Source organism: Oryx dammah, unplaced genomic scaffold (assembly GCF_014754425.2).
Source record: "Oryx dammah isolate SB20612 unplaced genomic scaffold, SCBI_Odam_1.1 HiC_scaffold_3, whole genome shotgun sequence".
Lineage (NCBI taxonomy): Eukaryota > Metazoa > Chordata > Mammalia > Artiodactyla > Bovidae > Oryx > Oryx dammah.
The window spans coordinates 66,236,667-66,255,106 of record NW_024070187.1 but is presented as its reverse complement, the minus strand read 5'-3'; the positions used below and the strand labels follow the sequence as shown (position 1 = coordinate 66,255,106).

The window sequence follows — 18,440 nt, the reverse complement described above, 5'->3', positions numbered from 1 at the left end:
GTTAGCTACAAATTGGCACTTGTCATGGTCACTTGCCATTTACCTCTACAAGATGCTGCTGCAGCTGCTGACCTTCAGTACCCCTTGAAAGAAGTTCAGGGTATAGAGTAGAAATGAAGCATTCTGTGTTTTAGGAAAAACTGGCAGGACAGGTCTTCTGATAGATATTTTCAGGAGCTGATTTTATGAGCACAGTTCTTGTATCTCCTCATATCTGGAAAAGCACTAAAATCCTTCATAATGATGACTGCTTAACGAGCCTAGCAGAAACCTTCTGGCAAAATATGTGCTTCATTGCATGTACCCTCCCTTCAGCAAAAGTCACATATATATTGACCATCCCCCTTGCGTCTTTGGAGCAGTTTCTCAGAGCTATCTGCTGTGCTGATTCCTGGGCTGCAGTCCTCATTTTGCCCTAAATAAAACTTGCAGCTCTCACATTGTGTCTTTTCAAGGTTGACACAGGTATGAAAATCATGGGCAGAATGAGGCAGCATACATCCCCAGAGCCCTCTCTCTTAGTGCTTTATCTTTACCTCTTTATTACATCTCATTTTCTGTCTTGTAATAAGGTATTTTAGATTCATTTCTGTATCTCATGTAGTCCTAGCAAAGTGCTAGTTGTATGAATTAATCACCGAGTAGAATATAGCAAAAACAGTCCATCCTAAAGGAAATCAGTCCTGAATATTTATTGGAAGGACTGATGCTGAAACTGAAACTCCAATCCTTTGTCTACCTGATGAAAAAGAACTGACTCCTTGGAAAAGACCCTGATGCTGGGAAAGATTGAAGACAGAAGGAGAAGGTGACGACACAGGATGAGATGGTTGGATGGCATCACCGACTCTGGACATGGCGTTTGAGTAAATTCCCAGAGTTGGCAATGGACAGGGAAGCCTGGTGTCCTGCGATCCATGACATTGCAAAGAGTTGGACACGACTGGGTGACTGAACTGAACTGTTCTATGGTGTTCCCCTTGTTATTAGACCACATTTATTTGATTAAAATGAATGAGAAGGGATTGTTGACAAAAAACTAATCAGTTGATCTAAGAAAGAAGTGGGGATTTTAAAAAACTATTTTATATTGAAGTATAATTGATTGACAATGTCATGTTAGTTTCAGGTGTACAGCAGAATGATTCAATTATATACACACACACACACACACGTATCTATTTTTTGGGGGGATTGGCATGTACACACTGCCGTGTGTGTGTGTGTGTGTGTGTGTGTGTACATTTTTTTTTCTTTTTTTTCTTTTTTGGCTTTGCCATGCAGCTTGTGAGATCTTATTTCCCTGACCAAGGACTGAACCTGGGCCCTTGGCAGTGAGAGCATGGGTGAAGTCCTAACCACTGTATTGCCAGGGAAGTCCCCATACTGCTGTATTTTAAATGGCTAACCAACAGGGACCTACTGATAGCATGGGGAACTCTGCTCAATATTATGTAACAATCTACATGGGAAAAGAATTTGAAAAAAAAAAAGGAAAACTTAATTCGAGCCAGAGTTGAGGATTATAACCGGGGAGGAGCATCTCAAAAAGCTCTGAGAACTGTTCCACCTTCTACAAGTCAAGACACAGTTAATGAGTTTTTGAGTCAGAGGCCTGGACATCATGTGACATATTATTGACAGTTTTACAGAATCCAAATCTGAGCAGCGTTGTAGTGTGTCATGTGACCCCTTACAAGATCAAGAAGGAATGCTGTCTTTTAAGGCACTGTATTGTTCCTGCTGGGAAGATGATGTTACTCTTTAGGGTTGAGCAGGTATTTCTGCCGATGGGGAGGTTTGATTTTGCATTAGAGTTACACAATGTACAGTTGGGGGGAGAGGAGGCTGAAGAGCAGATAAGAATTTTTTGTTTACATTTCTCTTGTCTTGCCATAAAAATATTATTTTTATTTCTCAGGATTATCTATTAAATATGGTTTATGGTTAGGAAGAGCCACCTATTGATGAAAGAGCTATCTGTGTTCAATCTAGTGGCTGTTGACATAGTAAAGAGAGGTTTCTAGCCAGATATTTCTTTTTGGTCAATCAGGGTGTTTCTGCCTTGTGACTGACCATCAAGGGTAAAGTGAAGACCAAAATTCTTGGGTTAGGTTCCCATTCTTAATTTTGTTATTAATATTAAAAATATTAGGAATAAGACTGTCTAATTGCTCACCTGGAGGTAACTCTAAAAGAGGTACTGTGGTTAAAAGTTTGGAACTTAGAGTTAGGATCTTGGCTTTCTGGATGACCAGCTACATGCTGATGGGCAGGTAAATTAAGGGGTACCATTTGCAGTGTATTCTGTGTGAGTGGTGCCTCCAGGAGCTATTTAGAATTGATGTCTTGGATAGGCCTTAGTCTCCTCTTCTGCAAAATGGGAATACTAATGCCTTGATGGTAGGATTGATTGAGTTAATATCTGTAAAGCATGAAGTTTAGAGTTGGAGTAGTCAGTGCTTAATTAAGCTACCTACTGCAGTTATTTGTAGTGGCAAAAGGAAGGTGTAGGAGTGATGCTGAAAGAGTAGTCCATTCATCTAAATATTATTCAGAAAAATACTTGATTGGAATAATCCCTGTTGTACCAAGTTTACTTAAGGAACTTTAGTTTCTTACATTGCAAGAAATACGATTGGCACAGCATCCTGGCCTCTGTACATTTTTTTCCTCCTGTAAAAGCACAGTCCTTTACAAAATCCCACTTGATATAGATATGAAGAAATAAATTTGCTTTTGTAAGAAGGGAATCTAGGTTCTTTGGAAAAGAATTGGAAATTGAAATTGGTTCTTTGGAAAGCAATTGACTTTTGCTTAAAGAATTTCCGAATCTTTTATTGGTTCCTACTAGTAGTCATGTGCAGCCATGAAACTAAAAGATGCTTACTCCTTGGAAGAAAACTTATGACCAACCTAGATAGCATATTGAAAAGCAGAGACATCACTTTGCCGACTAAGGTCTGTCTAGTCAAGGCTATGGTTTTTCCAGTAGTCATGTATGGATGTGAGAATTGGACTGTGAAGAAGGCTGAGTGCCAAAGAATTGATGCTTTTGAACTGTGGTGTTGGAGAAGACTCTTGAGAGTCCCTTGGACTGCAAGGAGATCCAACCAGTCCATTCTGAAGGAGGTCAACCCTGGGATTTCTTTGGAAGGAATGAAGCTAAAGCTGAAACTCCAGTACTTTGGCCACCTCATGCAAAGAGTTGACTCATTGGAAAAGACTCTGATGCTGGGAGGGGTTGGGGGCAGGAGGAGAAGGGGATGACAGAGCATGAGATGGCTGGATGGCATCACTGACTCGATGGACATGAGTCTGAGTGAACTCCGGGAGTTGGTGATGGACAGGGAGGCCTGGCGCGCTACGATTCATGGGGTCGCAAAGAGTCAGACGACTGAACTGAACTGAATTGAGTAGTCATGTATGGATGTGAAAGTTGGACTGTGAAGAAAGCTGAGCACTGAAGAATTGATGCTTTTGAACTGTGGTGTTGGAGAAGACTCTTGAGAGTCCCTTGGACTGCAAGGAGATCCAATCAATCCATTCTGAAAGACATCAGCCCTGGGATTTCTTTGGAAGGAATGATGCTGAAGCTGAAACTCCAGTACTTTGGCCACCTCATGAGAAGAGTTGACTCATTGGAAAAGACTCTGATGCTGGGAGGGATTGGGAGCAGGAGGAGAAAGGGACGACAGAGGATGAGATAGCTGGATGGCATCACCAACTTGATGGACGTGAGGGAACTCCGGGAGTTGGTGATGGACAGGGAGGCCTGGCGCGCTGCGATTCATGGGGTCGCAAAGAGTAGGACACGACTGAGCAACTGAACTGAACTGAACTGATGGTACCAAGGGCTCTGTGCTAGGTAGGAGTGCTATTTCTGACCTGTTCCATTTTTTGTTTTATTTCAGGTTGTGCATGACGCTAACACACTTTACATTTTTGCACCTAGTGCACAAAGCAGGGACCGGTGGGTAAAGAAGTTAAAAGAAGGTAAACTCATATCATGAAATATTAATCTGTACATAATTTCAGAATATAACATTCTTATCACTAGGACAGAACTATCTTACATTTATAATCTTTTAATCGACAATAAATGCTTCTCCAAGGTCATTCTTTTCCTGTAAGTGACACACATCGAAGATAACTTCCTTTTTTTATAATCTGCTTCCTTCTAGTGGCTTATACATAGTTTTTAAGAAAAACAAGCTTTCATTTAATATATAATACATTTGGAGGTGACTAAGCACTGGGCTTTTATGATAGCAGGATTTAGTATTTTCCAAGAAATTGTGTAGTCAACATTTGATGTGGAGGAATTGACTTGTACGTGAAGAATGTTCACTTGTAATTTGTCCTGCATAATCCTCATTGCTTTCTCTGAAGAACAAAATGGTGATGGGCTGACTTTTGTGTTGATCCATCACAGTGTAGCAGAGGTTGCTTCACCTTGTTAGCATAAGGGTGCCTCACCAAAAAAAAAAGGAGGCAAAAGAGAACTGTATGCATCTTCTGAGTGTTTGATTTTATGTTATGAGGATTTCCTCATAATAAACAGTTCATGGGGTCACAAAAGAGTCAGACACGACTTAGTGTCTAAACAATAACAATGAATTTGGGAAAGAGTGATCAACGGTGTTATTCAAGGAAACATTCTGTCATCTCTGCTTTATTTCACTGATCGTTTAATGTATCTTTGAATTACAGAAATAAAGAACAACAATAATATTATGATTAAATACCATCCTAAATTTTGGGCAGATGGAAGTTATCAGTGTTGCAGACAAACTGAAAAACTAGCACCTGGATGTGAAAAATATAATCTTTTTGAAAGTAGTAAGTATTCATTTTATTCTATAACTATATTGTGCTCAGGATGTACATATTATTCGTAAAGGGAAAAAGTGACATGTTTTTGATCTTGCCGTTGGTTAAATATGGCCTTCAGACTTTCAGGGTAGGTATATTTTGTAAGGGTAAGTGTGAACCTAGGGAAGGACTGTCAGCACATTTTCTCTCCTTTGCCCCCAGCGTTACTGAGGTATAATTAACAAAATTGCAACATTTGTAAAATTTACAGTGAGGTGATTGGATATACTTATCCATTGGAAAAGGTTCTTCTCATTGAGCTAATTAAAACCTTGTATGTTTACCTTTGTGTGTGTGTGTATGTATGAAAACAGTTAAGTTCTATTTTCTTAGAAAACTTCAATTTACATTACAAAGCTATCAGCTATAGTTGCCATGTTATACACTAGATCCTTAGACTTTGTCTTTTTTCCTGTTTTATATTATGTATGTGTGTGTGTATGTATGTGTGTACATACACACACAGTTCAGTTCACTTGCTCAGTTGTGTTGGACTCTTTGCGACTTCGTGGTCTGCAGCATGCCAGGTGTCCCTGTCTATCACCAGCTCCTGGAGCTTGCTCAAACTCATGTCCATCCAGTTGGTGATGCCATCCAACCAACCCCTAATCTGTTGTCCCCTTCTCCTCCTGCCTTCAATCTTTCCCAGCATCAGGATCTTTTCCAGTGAGTCAGTTCTTCACATAAGGTGGCCAGAGTATAGGAGCTTTAGCTTCAGCATAGGTCCTTCCAATGAATATTGAGGACTGATTTCCTTTAGGATTGACTGGTTTGATCTTCTTGCAATCCAAGGGACTCTCAGGAGTCTTCTCTAACACCACAGTTCAAAAACATCAATTCTTCCGTGCTCAGCTTTCTTTATGGTCCAACTCGCACATCCATACATGACTAATGAAAAAACCATAGCTTTGACTAGATGGACTTGTTTTGGCAAAGTAATGTCTCTGCTTTTTAATATGCTGTCCAGGTTGGTCATAGCTTTTCTTCCAAGGAGCAAGTGTCTTTTAGTTCCATGGCTGGAGTCACCATCTGCAGTGACTTTGGAGCCAAAAAATAATAAGGTCTGTCACTGTTACCTTTGTTTCCCCATCTATTTGCCATGAAGAGATGGGACCAGATGCCATGATTTTAGTTTTTTGAATGTTGAGTTTTAAGCCAGCTTTTTCACTCTCCTCTTTCACTTTCATCAAGAAGTTCTTTAGTTCCTCTTTGCTTTTTGCCATAAGGGTGGTGTCATCTGCATATCTGAGGTTATTGATATTTCTCCCTGCAGTCTTGATTCCAGCTTGTGCTTCATCCAACCCAGCATTTCACATGATGTACTCTGCATTTAAGTTAAATAAGCAGGGTGACAATATACAGCCATGACGTACTTCTTCCCCAGTTTGGAACCAGTCCGTTGTTCCATGTCCACTTCTAACTGTTGCTTCTTGATCTGCATACAGATTTCTCAAGAGGCAGGTCAAGTGTTCTGGTATTCCTATCTCTTTCAGAATTTTCCACAGTTTGTTGTGATCCACACAGTCAAAGGCTTTGGCATAGTCAACAATGCAGATGTTTTTCTGGAACTCTCTTGCTCGTTCTCTGATCCAAAGGATGTTGGCAATTTGATCTCTGGTTCCTCTGCCTTTTCTAAATCCAGCCTGGAGAATTTTGAGCATTACTTTGCTAGTGTATGAGATGAGTGCAATTGTGCGGTAGTTTGAACATTCTTTGGCATTGCCTTTCTTTGGAATTGGAATGAAAACTGACCTTTTCCAGTCCTGTGGCCACTGCTGAGTTTTCCAAATTTGCTGGCATATTGAGTATAATACTTTTAACAGCATCATATTTTAAGATTTGAAATAGCTCAACTGGAATTCTATCACCTCCACTAGCTTTGTTCGTAGTGATGCTTCCTGAGGCTCACTTGACTTTGCACCTCATGATGTCTGGCTCTAGGTGAGTGATGACACCATCATGGTTATCTGGGTCATGATGATCTATTTTGTATAGTTCTTCTGTGTGTTTTGCCACATCTTAATATCTTCTGCTTCTGTTAGGTCTGTACCATTTCTGTCCTTTATTGTGGCCATCTTTGTATGAAATGTTCCCTTGCTATCTCAATTTTCTTGAGAGATCTCTAGTCTTTCCCATTCTGTTCTTTACCTCTATTTCTTTGCATTCTCTTTTCTCTGCATCCGTATCAGCATTTGATGTCACATGTGGGTTTTTTTTCCTTAGTTGTTTTTTTTTTAAATTTTTAATATAAATTTATTTATTTTAATTGGAGGCTAATTACTTTACAGTATTGTATTGGTTTTGCCATACATCAACATGAATCCACCACGGGTGTACACGTGTTCCCCATCCTGAACCCCCCTCCCTCCTCCCTCCCCATACCATCCCTCTGGGTCGTCCCAGTGCACCAGCCCCGAGCATCCTGTATCATGCATTGAACCTGGACTGGCGATTTGTTTCACATATGATATTATACATGTTTCAATGCCATTCTCCCAAATCATCCCACCCTCGCCCTCTACCACAGAGTCCAGAAGACTGTTCTATACATTTGTGTCTTTTTTGCTGTCTCATACAGGGTTATCGTTACCATCTTTCTAAATTCCATATATATGCCTTAGTATACTGTATTGGTGTTTTTCTTTCTGGCTTATTTCACTCTGTATAATAGGCTCCAGTTTCATCCAACCCATTAGAACTGATTCAAATTTATTATTTTAATGGCTGAGTAATACTCCATTGTGTATATGACCCACAGCTTTCTTATCCATTCGTCTACTGATGGACATCTAGGTTGCTTCCATGTCCTGGCTATTATAAACAGTGCTGCAGTGAACACTGGGGTACACTTGTCTCTTTCAATTCTGGTTTCCTTGGTGTGTATGCCCAGCAGTGGGATTGCTGGGTTGTATGGCAGTTCTATTTCCAATTTTTTAAGGAATCTCCACACTGTTCTCCATACTGGCTGTACTAGTTTGCATTCCCACCAACAGTGTAAGAGGGTTCCCTTTTCTGCACACCCTCTCCAGCATTTATTTCTTGTAGACTTTTGGATCGCAGTCATTCTTACTGGTGTGAAATGGTACCTCATTGTGGTCTTGATTTGCACTTCTCTGATAATGAGTGATGTTGAGCATCTTTTCATGTGTTTGTTAGCCATCTGTATGTCTTCTGTGGAGAAATGTCTGTTTAGGTCTTTGGCCCATTTTTTGATTGGGTAGTTTATTTTTCTGTAGGAGTTGCTTGTATATTTTTGAGATTAGTTGTTTGTCAGTTGCTTCATTTGCTATTATTTTCTCCCATTCCGAAGGCTGTCTTTTCACCTTACTTATAGTTTTCTTTGTTGTGCAGAAGCTTTTAATTTTAGTTAGGTTCCATTTGTTTATTTTTGCTTTTATTTCCAGTATTCTGGGAGGTGGGTCATAGAGGATCCTGCTGTGATTTATATTGGAGAGTGTTTTGCCTATGTTCTCCTCTAGGGGTTTTATAGTTTCTGGTCTTATGTTTAGATCTGTAATCCATTTTGAGTTTATTTTTGTGTATGGTGTTAGAAAGTGTTCTAGTTTCATTCTTTTACAAGTGGTTGACCAGTTTTCCCAGCACCACTTGTTAAAAAGATTGTCTTTTCTCCAGTGTATATTCTTGCCTCCTTTGTCAAAGATAAGGTGTCCATAGGTGCGTGGATTTATCTCTGGGCTTTCTATTTTGTTCCATTGATCTATATTTCTGTCTTTGTGCTAGTACCATACTGTCTTGATGACTGTGGCTTTGTGGTAGAGCCTGAAGTCAGGCAGGTTGATTCCTCCAGTTCCATTATTCTTTCTCAAGATTGCTTTGGCAATTCGAGGTTTTTTGTATTTCCATGCAAATTGTGAAATTATTTGTTCTAGCTCTGTGAAAAATACCATTGGTAGCTTGATAGGGATTGCATTGAATCTATAGATTGCTTTGGGTAGTATACTCATGTTCACTATATTGATTCTTCAGATCCATGAACATGGTATATTTCTCCATCTGTTCGTGTCCTTTTTGATTTCTTTCACCAGTGTTTTATAGTTTTCTATATATAGGTCTTTTGTTTCTTTAGTTCAGTTCAGTTCAGTTCAGTCGCTCAGTCGTGTCCGACTCTTTGCGACCCCATGAATCGCAGCATGCCAGGCCTCCCTGTTCATCACCATCTCCCGGAGTTCGCTCAGACTCATGTCCATCGAGTCCACGATGCCATCCAGCCATCTCATCCATGGTCGTCCCTTTCTCCTCCTGCCCCCAATGCCTCCAAGCATCAGAGTCTTTTCCAATGAGTCAACTCTTCGCATGAGGTGGCCAAAGTATTGGAGTTTCAGCTTTAGCATCATTCCTTCCAAAGAAATCTCAGGGTTGATCTCCTTCAGAATGCATTGGTTGGATCTCCTTGCAGTCCAAGGAACTCTCAAGAGTCTTCTCCAACACCACAGTTCAAAAGCATCAATTCTTCGGTGCTCAGCCTTCTTCACAGTCCAACTCTCACATCCATACATGACCACAGGAAAAACCATAGCCTTGACTAGACGGACCTTAGTCGGCAAAGTAATGTCTCTGCTTTTGAATATGCTATCTAGGTTGGTCATAACTTTTCTTCCAAGGAGTAAGCGTCTTTTAATTTTATGGCTGCAGTCACCATCTGCAGTGATTTTGGAGCCCCCCCAAATAAAGTCTGACACTGTTTCCACTGTTTCCCCATCTATTTCCCATGAAGTGATGGGACCGGATGCCATGGCCTTCGGTTTCTGAATGTTGAGCTTTAAGCCAACTTTTTCACTCTCCTCTTTCACTTTCATCAAAGAGGCTTTTTAGGTAGACATATTCCTAAGGATTTTATTCTTTTCGTTGCAGTGGTGAATGGAATTGTTTCCTTAATTTCTCTTTCTATTTTCTCATTATTAGTGTATAGGAATGCAAGGGATTTCTGTGTGTTGATTTTATATCCTGTAACTTTACTATATTCATTGATTATCTCTAGTAATTTTCTGGTGGAGTCTTTAGGGTTTTCTATGTAGAGGATCATGTCATCTGCAAACAGTGAGAGTTTTACTTCTTCTTTTCCAATTTGGATTCCTTTTATTTCTTTTTCTGTTCTGATTGCTGTGGCCAAAACTTCCAAAACTATATTGAATAGTAGTGGTAAAAGTGGGCACCCTTGTCTTGTTCCTGACTTTAGGGGAAATGGATCAATCCAAGAAGAAGATATAACAATTATAAATATATATGCACCCAACATAGGAGCACCGCAATGTGTAAGACAAATGCTAACAAGTATGAAAGGGGAAATTAACAATAACACAATAATAGTGGGAGACTTTAATACTCCACTCACACCTATGGATAGATCAACTAATCAGAAAATTAACAAGGAAACACAAACTTTAAATCATACAATAGACCAATTAGACCTAATTGATATCTATAGGACGTTTCACCCCAAAACAGTGAATTTCACCTTTTTCTCAAGTGTACATGGAACCTTCTCCAAGATAGATCACATCCTGGGCCCTAAATCTAGCTTTGGTAAATTGAAAAAAATTGAAATAATTCCAAGAATCTTTTCTGACCACAATGCAGTAAGATTAGACCTCAATTACAGGAGAAAAACTATTAAAAATTCCAATATATGGAGGCCGATCAACACACTGCTGAATAACCAACAAATCACAGAAGAAATCAAAAAAGAAATCAAAACATGCATAAAAATGAATGAAAATGAAAACACAACAACCCAAAACCTGTGGGACACTGTAAAAGCAGTGCCATGGGGAAGGTTCATAGCAATACAGGCATACCTCAAGAAACAAGAAAAAAGTCAAATAAATAACCTAACCTGACACCTAAAGCAACTAGAAAAGGAAGAAACGAAGAACCCCAGGGTTAGTAGAAGGAAAGAAATCTTTAAAATTAGGGCAGAAATAAATGCAAAAGAAACAAAAGAGACCATAGCAAAAATCAACAAAGCCAAAAGCTGGTTCTTTGAGAGGACAAATAAAATTGACAAACCATTAGCCAAACTCATCAAGAAACAAAGGGAGAAAAATCAAATCAGTAAAATTAGAAATTAAAATGGAGAGATCACAACAGATAACACAGAAATACAAAGGATCATAAGAGACTACTATCAGCAATTATATGCCAATAAAATGGACAACTTGGAAGAAATGGACAAATTCTTAGAAAAGTACAACTTTCCAAAACTGAACTAGGAAGAAATAGAAAATCTTAACACACCCATCACAAGCATGGAAATTGAAACTGTAATCAGAAATCTTCCAGGAAACAAAAGCCCAGGTTCAGATGGCTTCACAACTGAATTCTACCAAAAATTTAGAGAAGAGCTAACACCTATCCGACTCAAACTCTCCCAGAAAATTGCAGGGGAAGGTAAACTTCCAAACTCATTCTCTGAGGCCACCATCACCCTAATACCAAAACCTGACAAGGATGCCACAAAAAAAAAACACAAAAAACTACAGGCCAATATCATTGATGAACATAGATGCAAAAATCCTTAACAAAATTCTAGCAATCAGAATCCAACAACACATTAAAAAGATCATACATCATGACCAAGTGGGCTTTATTCCAGGGATGCAAGGATTCTTCAATATCCGCAAATCAATCAATGTAATACACCTCATTAAGAAATTGAAAAATAAAAGCCATATGATTATCTCAATAGATGTAGAGAAAGCCTTTGACAAAATTCAACATCCATTTATGATAAAAACTCTCCAGAAAGCAGGAATAGAAGGAACATACCTCAACATAATAAAAGCTATATATGACAAACCCACAGCAAACATTATCCTTAGTGGTAAATAATTGAAAGCATTTCCCCTAAAGTCGGGAACAAGACAAGGGTGCCCACTTTCACATGTGGGTTTTATAAATTGCTATCCTAGTACGTATGAGTTGGTATCTTATTCCTGGTTTTAATTTGCATTTTCCTAATGATTAGTTATGCTGAGCACCTTTTAAGGTACCTCTTGGCTGTTTGTATGTCTTCTTAAAAAAAAAAGTCTCTTTAGGTCCTTTGTCCACTTTTTACTGAATTATTAATTCACTATTGAGTTGTATGAGTTCCTTGTATATTTTGGATACTAACCCCTTCTCAGATATGTGGGTTGCAACTGTTTTCTCCCCTTCTGTTGGTTGCCTTTTCATTTTGTTGATGGTTTTCCTTTGCTGAGCAGAAGATTTTTGGTTCTGAGGTAATCCCATTTGCTTACAATGAATAACACGTGGCCTCAATCCCTATGGCATTTACAGTCCGTTCAAGAAATCTGTTCTAAAATAGTATTGCAAGCAGCATGCACCAGAGTGAGAGAGTCAGAGTGGATTTCTTGTTATGTTTACTCTTCCTTAAAACTGTCAATCATTGTTAGATGGCATTTTAACCCATCTTGTTGTTGTATTTTTAGGTATAAGAAAAGCACTACCTCCAACGCCAGCGCCAGAAATAAAGAAAGTAGGTGGTCTTTAACGTTTGGAAGGTGATGAAAGAGATAGTCGCTCATTCATGTGTAACTTTTTGCGACCCATGGACTGTAGCCTGCTAGGCTCCACTATCCGTGGGATTTTCCAGGCAAGAACACTGGAGTCAGTAGCTATGCCCTTCCCCAGGTGATCTTTCTGACCCAGGGATCGAACCCAGGTCTCCCACATTGCAGGTAGATTCTTTACTGTCTGAGCCACCAGGGAAGCCCCTAACTTTTTTAAGCATGTGTTTACCAAGTGTGTTTTTGTTCAGTCCTGTGATGTTGCCTCCTGCATGGATCATATTAGAAATGGATAGATTATGGCTTAACTTGATGTTTTTGGTGTCAAATAATATTTATTTAAATGTATCAGAAATCATCACTGGGGGCCCTATTATCATCTGGCATTCTGCCTATATTTTGGCTTTGAATATTATTCAAGCAATGTGGGACTTTAGAGGAATATTTCAGTCTTGAGACCACAGTATTATGACAAAGGAATGACTAGTGATTTAATGATATACCTATGAATAGTGGAGTATGGTAGAAAACACATATACTTTGGATTTGGGAGGGACCTGATCCAGCACGAATCTGATGTGGGTGACTTTAAACCATTGTTTGCTTAGTTATAAAATGGAAATTATATATGCTTATGGAATTTCTACTAAGAATAAATGAGGATGCAAATGAACTTATTTGCAAAACAGAAACAGACTCACAGAGGAAGGAAACTTAGGGTTACCCAAGGGGAAAGGCGGGGTATGGGGGTAAATTAGGAGTTTGAGATTAGCAGATAGGAACTATTATATATAAAGAAGATAAACAGCAAGATCCTACTCTATAGCATAGGGAGCTGTATTCAGTATCCTATAATAAACCATAATGAAAACAATATGAAAAAGAGTATATACTGAATCACTTCGCTGTATACCAGAAACGAATGCAGCATTGTAAGTTAACTATGTGCTATGCTGTACTTAGTCGCTTAGTCATGTCCAACTCTTTGCAACCCCAGGGACTGTAGCCCACCAGGCTTCTCTGTCCATGGAGATTCACCAGGCAAGAATACTGGGTTGGGTAGCCTATCCCTTCTCCAGGGGAACTTCCTGACCCAGGAGTCAAACTGAGGTCTTCTGCATTGCAGGCGAATTCTTTACCAGCTGAGCTACCAGGGAAGCCCAAGTATATATTTCAATTTAAAATTAAAAAAAAAAAAAAGAAGAAAAGAAGAAATATGCCAGCTATGTACTTAGAGTGTACCTTGCACATAGTAGGCATGAAGAAGTAGATTCCTTCAAGTGGGAGACCTGATGAAAGTAGGTCTTTTCCCCACTGTAGGCCGTTAAATGGTGGATCTGCTTCTAGTCGTTATTTCTACTCACATTCTACCCTTGCCTCTCCCTGGTAAGTTAATCCTGACACCGAGAAGAATCCTTTTGATATTTAAAGACAGTTTTTGCTCTTGTCCTGTGTTCTGAAACCCATGAGAGGCCCAGTAGCATCAATATCCTCAAACTCATGGGTGGAGAGTCTGCAGCTTATTTTAGGTAGAGTTTATTCTGTGGCAGTATGCAGTGGCTTAGTGTTTTACTTCACACCCAGTTTCACATGGAAGACTAAACTTTCACATTTCCATTTCTTAGCGAAGGCCTCCTCCACCAATTCCGCCTGAAGAAGAAAATGGTGAAGAAATAGTTGTAGCCATGTATGATTTCCAAGCGACAGAAGCACATGATCTCAGACTGGAGAGAGGCCAGGAGTATATCATATTGGAAAAGAATGATGTTCACTGGTGGAAAGCAAGAGATAAATACGGGTAGGTATTCCCTCCCTGTGGATGATACACAGTGGGTGGCTGGGAGTTAAATACTGAGCGAGAAGATGATAATCTGTAACTGTTATGTAGTGAGACCAGTTCAGCAGCCATAAATGAAAATATACATTATTACTTTTTAGTAGCACAGTGTATTCTTAGTGTACAATAAGTGTACAATAAGTGTAAGTGGATCAACCACTTCTTTCCAGAAATTAGAATCCATTACACTGGTCTATTTCTCATCCATTGTATGTTTGAATTGGATTGTTTTGATCTTGGGGGAAATTACATTTTAGGTCTCTTCCCATCCCCCTCCCCCTCAAAGTAAATAAGTAATCTTAGATTGGTTGTAGAAAGAAAGAATGTGAGTGTGTGTCTGTCTATATGTATGTGTGTATGTGCCTATGTCTAAAATACATACATTCAAGAAGTTTAAAAACAGACATTATTTATACTAAATAGGATTTAAAGAGAATAATACTTTCAACCTTATTATTGGTAAATAGTGGGTAAATATGATAAACATTGCCGGTGGTGGGGGTGGGGTGTCTTAAGCTTCATTAGGAAAGCTCTGTATCCTGTGCTTACCTCTGTAGTATAACCCTGTTTTTATTCTAAGTTCCTGTGAATAAGAAGAGGAGGACTTTTTGTCCTGATTAGAGCGTTCAGTTCAATTCAGTTCAGTCGCTCAGTCGTGTTCGACTCTTTGCGACCCCATGAATCACAGCACGCCAGGCCTCCCTGTCCATCACCAACTCCCAGAGTTCACTCAGACTCACGTCCATCGAGTCAGTGATGCCATCCAGCCATCTCATCCTAGGTCGTCCCCTTCTCCTCCTGCCCCCAATCCCTCCCAGCATCAGAGTCTTTTCCAATGAGTCAACTCTTCGCATGAGGTGGCCAAAATACTGGAGTTTCAGCTTTAGCATCATTCCTTCCAAAGAAATCCCAGGGCTGATCTCCTTCAGAATGGACTGGTCCCTTCATGCAAATCCACTTTCTTACCTCCTGCCCCACCCCCAGTTCCAGGGTCACTGCTGGAGAAGCAATGGAAGCTTCTGGATTGGGCAGGGCCTGTGTCTGCTGCTCACTTCTTAGTAGTGGTATATCTCCTGAGTGCTGTGCATTAGTACCTTTATGGAAACCTGTTCATCTATGTTTACAGGAAGGTCATCACTGCTTTTTTTTTTTTTTTGCCAAACAAGATTTTTTTTTTTAAATTGTAGACATATCCAAAAGATATGTAATAGTTTAATGGAGCCTCTTGTCACTTGACTTCAGAAATTGGTCAGTCATAATATTAAAATCTTCCTATTAAAAAAAAAAAATCTTCCCAAGTGTTCCTTTTTTTTTTTTTTGAGTATTTAAAAGTAGATTCAAATCATTGTGAAATTTCACCCCCAAGTTTAACTGTGAAAGAGTTTTTTAAACAACTGCTGTGTCATCGTGTGTGTGTGTTAGTTGCTCAGCCATGTCCGACTTTCTGTGACCCCATGGGCTATAGCACACCAGGCTCTTCTGTCCATAGAATTCTCCAGGCAAGAATACTGGAGTGGGTAGCCATTGTCTTCTCCAAGGGATCTTCCTCACCCAGAGATTGTACCTGGGTCTCCTGATTGCAGGCAGTTTCTTTACCGTCTGAGCCACCAGGGAACCCCAACATTGTAATAGAATAATAATTTTAAAAATTCATCTGTAGGCTTTCCCCCAGCATTTTCAGGACTAGAAGAAGAGTACAAATAAAAGCCCAGATATCAAATATTTAAATATTTATAGGTCAAGCTGACAAACCAGTGAATAAGATATAATTTATGCTCCAACTTGACAAACATACCTCCAAAATGACAAGGAAAGCAAGGTTTGGCTTGCAGTTCTGTGCCGGAATGTGACAGTGCGCAGAGGGCTGGCCGTCTCCCCAGGGTATCGCCCTTCTCCCTTTCCTTCTGTCCCTGGTTCCGTCTCACACGCACCATGTGCATCTCCCAGCTGCACATCCAAATTCTGTCCATTTGGTTGGCAAAAGCCACCTCCCAGCTTGGTCACTGCCTGGACCTGGGCTGGAGGAGTGCATGCAAGCAGCATCATTTGGTTTTCAGAGAATGAAACCCCTTGGAAAGGCCCATGTAGGACTTGGCAATAGCAGCGAATTCTGAGGCCATAGTTTCAGATGATGGTCCAGCTGAGGAATGATGGACTTTAGCATTCCCTCGAAAGTGTGAGGTCAGAACAGGGGCCCTTCTGGCCCAGGTTTAAGGATAGTACCAACTCTGTAATTCTGGTTTCCCTTGATATTAGCTCTAATCTGTAATTTTACAGTTTACTCAAGATTAAAACGAGGTCCACACAATACATTTTGGCTGACATGTCTCATGTCTCTCTTTTATTCCAAAACAATCCCTGTCCTTTGTTCCCCTCATTTTTGATTTATTGATGAAACCAGATCTTTTTCTCTATAGTGAGCCACAATCTAGATTAAGCTATTTGCTTCCACATGGTGTTGTTTAATATGTATCTATGTCCCGTATATCTGGTGGTTCCACTTTTTATGATGCCAAGGTTACGCAGGTAAACATACCTGAGGTATGTTTGTCAACTTTATTCCTCCATCATAAAATTCTTCATCAATGTTTCACTTAATGATTTTAGCATCCATTGATGATTATTGCTTAGATCGATTATTTCACTAAGGATAGCAAAATGGTGATTTTTCTAATTCTGATGACCAAGCTTCCTCTGCTGATAACAGTGGTAACCAATACTTTTAAAAGTGTTATTATGGATACTTTTCGGCTTCCCAGGTGGCTCAGTGGTAAAGAACCCACCTGCCAATCAATGCAGGAGACGTGGGTTCACTTCCTGGGTCAGGAAGATCCCCTGGAGAAGGAAATGGCAATCCATTTCCAAGTATTCTTGCCTGGGAAATCCCATGGATAGAAGAGCCTGGTGGGCTATAGTCCATGCGGTTGGAAAGAGTCAGACATGACTGAGCGACTAAACAGAAGGAGAAGCATAGATAGTTTCATATTTGGTTTTTTTCTATTGCAGTCATTATTCTTTTTGCTTGGATTGTCCCATCATGCGTCAATGGTAGCTATTTTTGTTAGGGGTCCTTTTAGCTTTTCTTTCTCAGCTTCCTTGCTTTCTGAATAAAATAAAAGAGCTCAGTTTCATTCTTGTGTTTTTCCTGGTCAAACCTGCAATTTGTCATTTCCCATAGAGTTCTGGCCCCTTTTCATACGAAATAATATTTAAAGACAACAGGTGGGGTGCTAGGATCCTATTGCTGCTGGATTGTCCTTGCTACTAGGCCTTTCTCAGTGCGCAGAGCCACATATATACGCTCTTATCTGTGCATGTATTATGAATTGTTACCAACAGTTCAAATTCAGAATTATAGAATTTTTTACTCAACTTAGAAATTTTATACATATATCTCTTTTTCTGCTGAAATTCTTGGCTGCAGCCAAGATTCTACCTACTATGATTGCTCCTTAAACTTTAATGTGCACAGGAGTCATCTGGGGTAAAAATGCAAGGTTCCCTGGCCCCACACAGGCCTCCTCAGTTCATGTCTCTTGAGTAGGACCCAGGAATTTGTCGTTTACCCAGTGACCAGATGATGCTGATGTAGATGTTAGGGATTACTCTCTGTGAAAGCATGCACTGCACAGACTGTCGTGGGGTTGCAGTGGGAGTTGTTTTCATCCAACACTGCCACTTTCCTGAAGTAGTGGTTTCTTTAAAACATCCTCAGAAAGTGTGAATTCAAGAGAAGCACCACAGAACATTAGGAAGGGCTCTGAACCGAGTCACAAGTTCAGAGTTCATATTCTGACCCTGTTGCTGGCTAGTTCTGAGCCCCTTGAGAAAGTCTCAATCTTCCTAAGCTTTGGTTTCCCCCACCGAAAAGTGGGTACAAGAATGTCTACCTACCTCAGAATTTTTGTAAGGATCCAATGAGGAAGTCCTTTGTAAAGCATCAAATACTGTAGATGTATTGACTTATTGAGGGTAAGCCAATCTTTCTTATAAGCTTTAGGCAATATTATACTTTAATTATTCCAGAAGGGCAGTAATTTTCCTCTTAATACTCTGTCAGTAAAATAATTTCAGTTTATCTAAAGTAATTTTCTCATTTCTAGGAGTGAAGGATATATCCCAAGTAATTATGTGACAGGAAAGAAATCAAACAACTTAGATCAATATGAGTAAGTAAAAGATTATTTTGTGAATGTGGAGAA

At 39.7% G+C, this 18,440-nt stretch overlaps 1 protein-coding gene across 6 annotated transcripts in view; it reads left to right on the top strand.

Annotated features, from left to right (window-relative positions):
* Positions 1-18,440, top strand: part of TEC (tec protein tyrosine kinase) — a 149,987-nt gene that overhangs the window by 101,092 nt on the left and 30,455 nt on the right. For all 6 annotated transcript variants that reach the window (XM_040238157.1, XM_040238158.1, XM_040238154.1 and 3 more), the window contains 5 exons: positions 3,915-3,996; positions 4,714-4,842; positions 12,324-12,370; positions 14,027-14,199; positions 18,342-18,407. In XM_040238157.1, the coding sequence (XP_040094091.1) occupies positions 3,915-3,996; positions 4,714-4,842; positions 12,324-12,370; positions 14,027-14,199; positions 18,342-18,407 (497 nt within the window). The remainder of the gene's footprint in view (positions 1-3,914; positions 3,997-4,713; positions 4,843-12,323; positions 12,371-14,026; positions 14,200-18,341; positions 18,408-18,440) is intronic.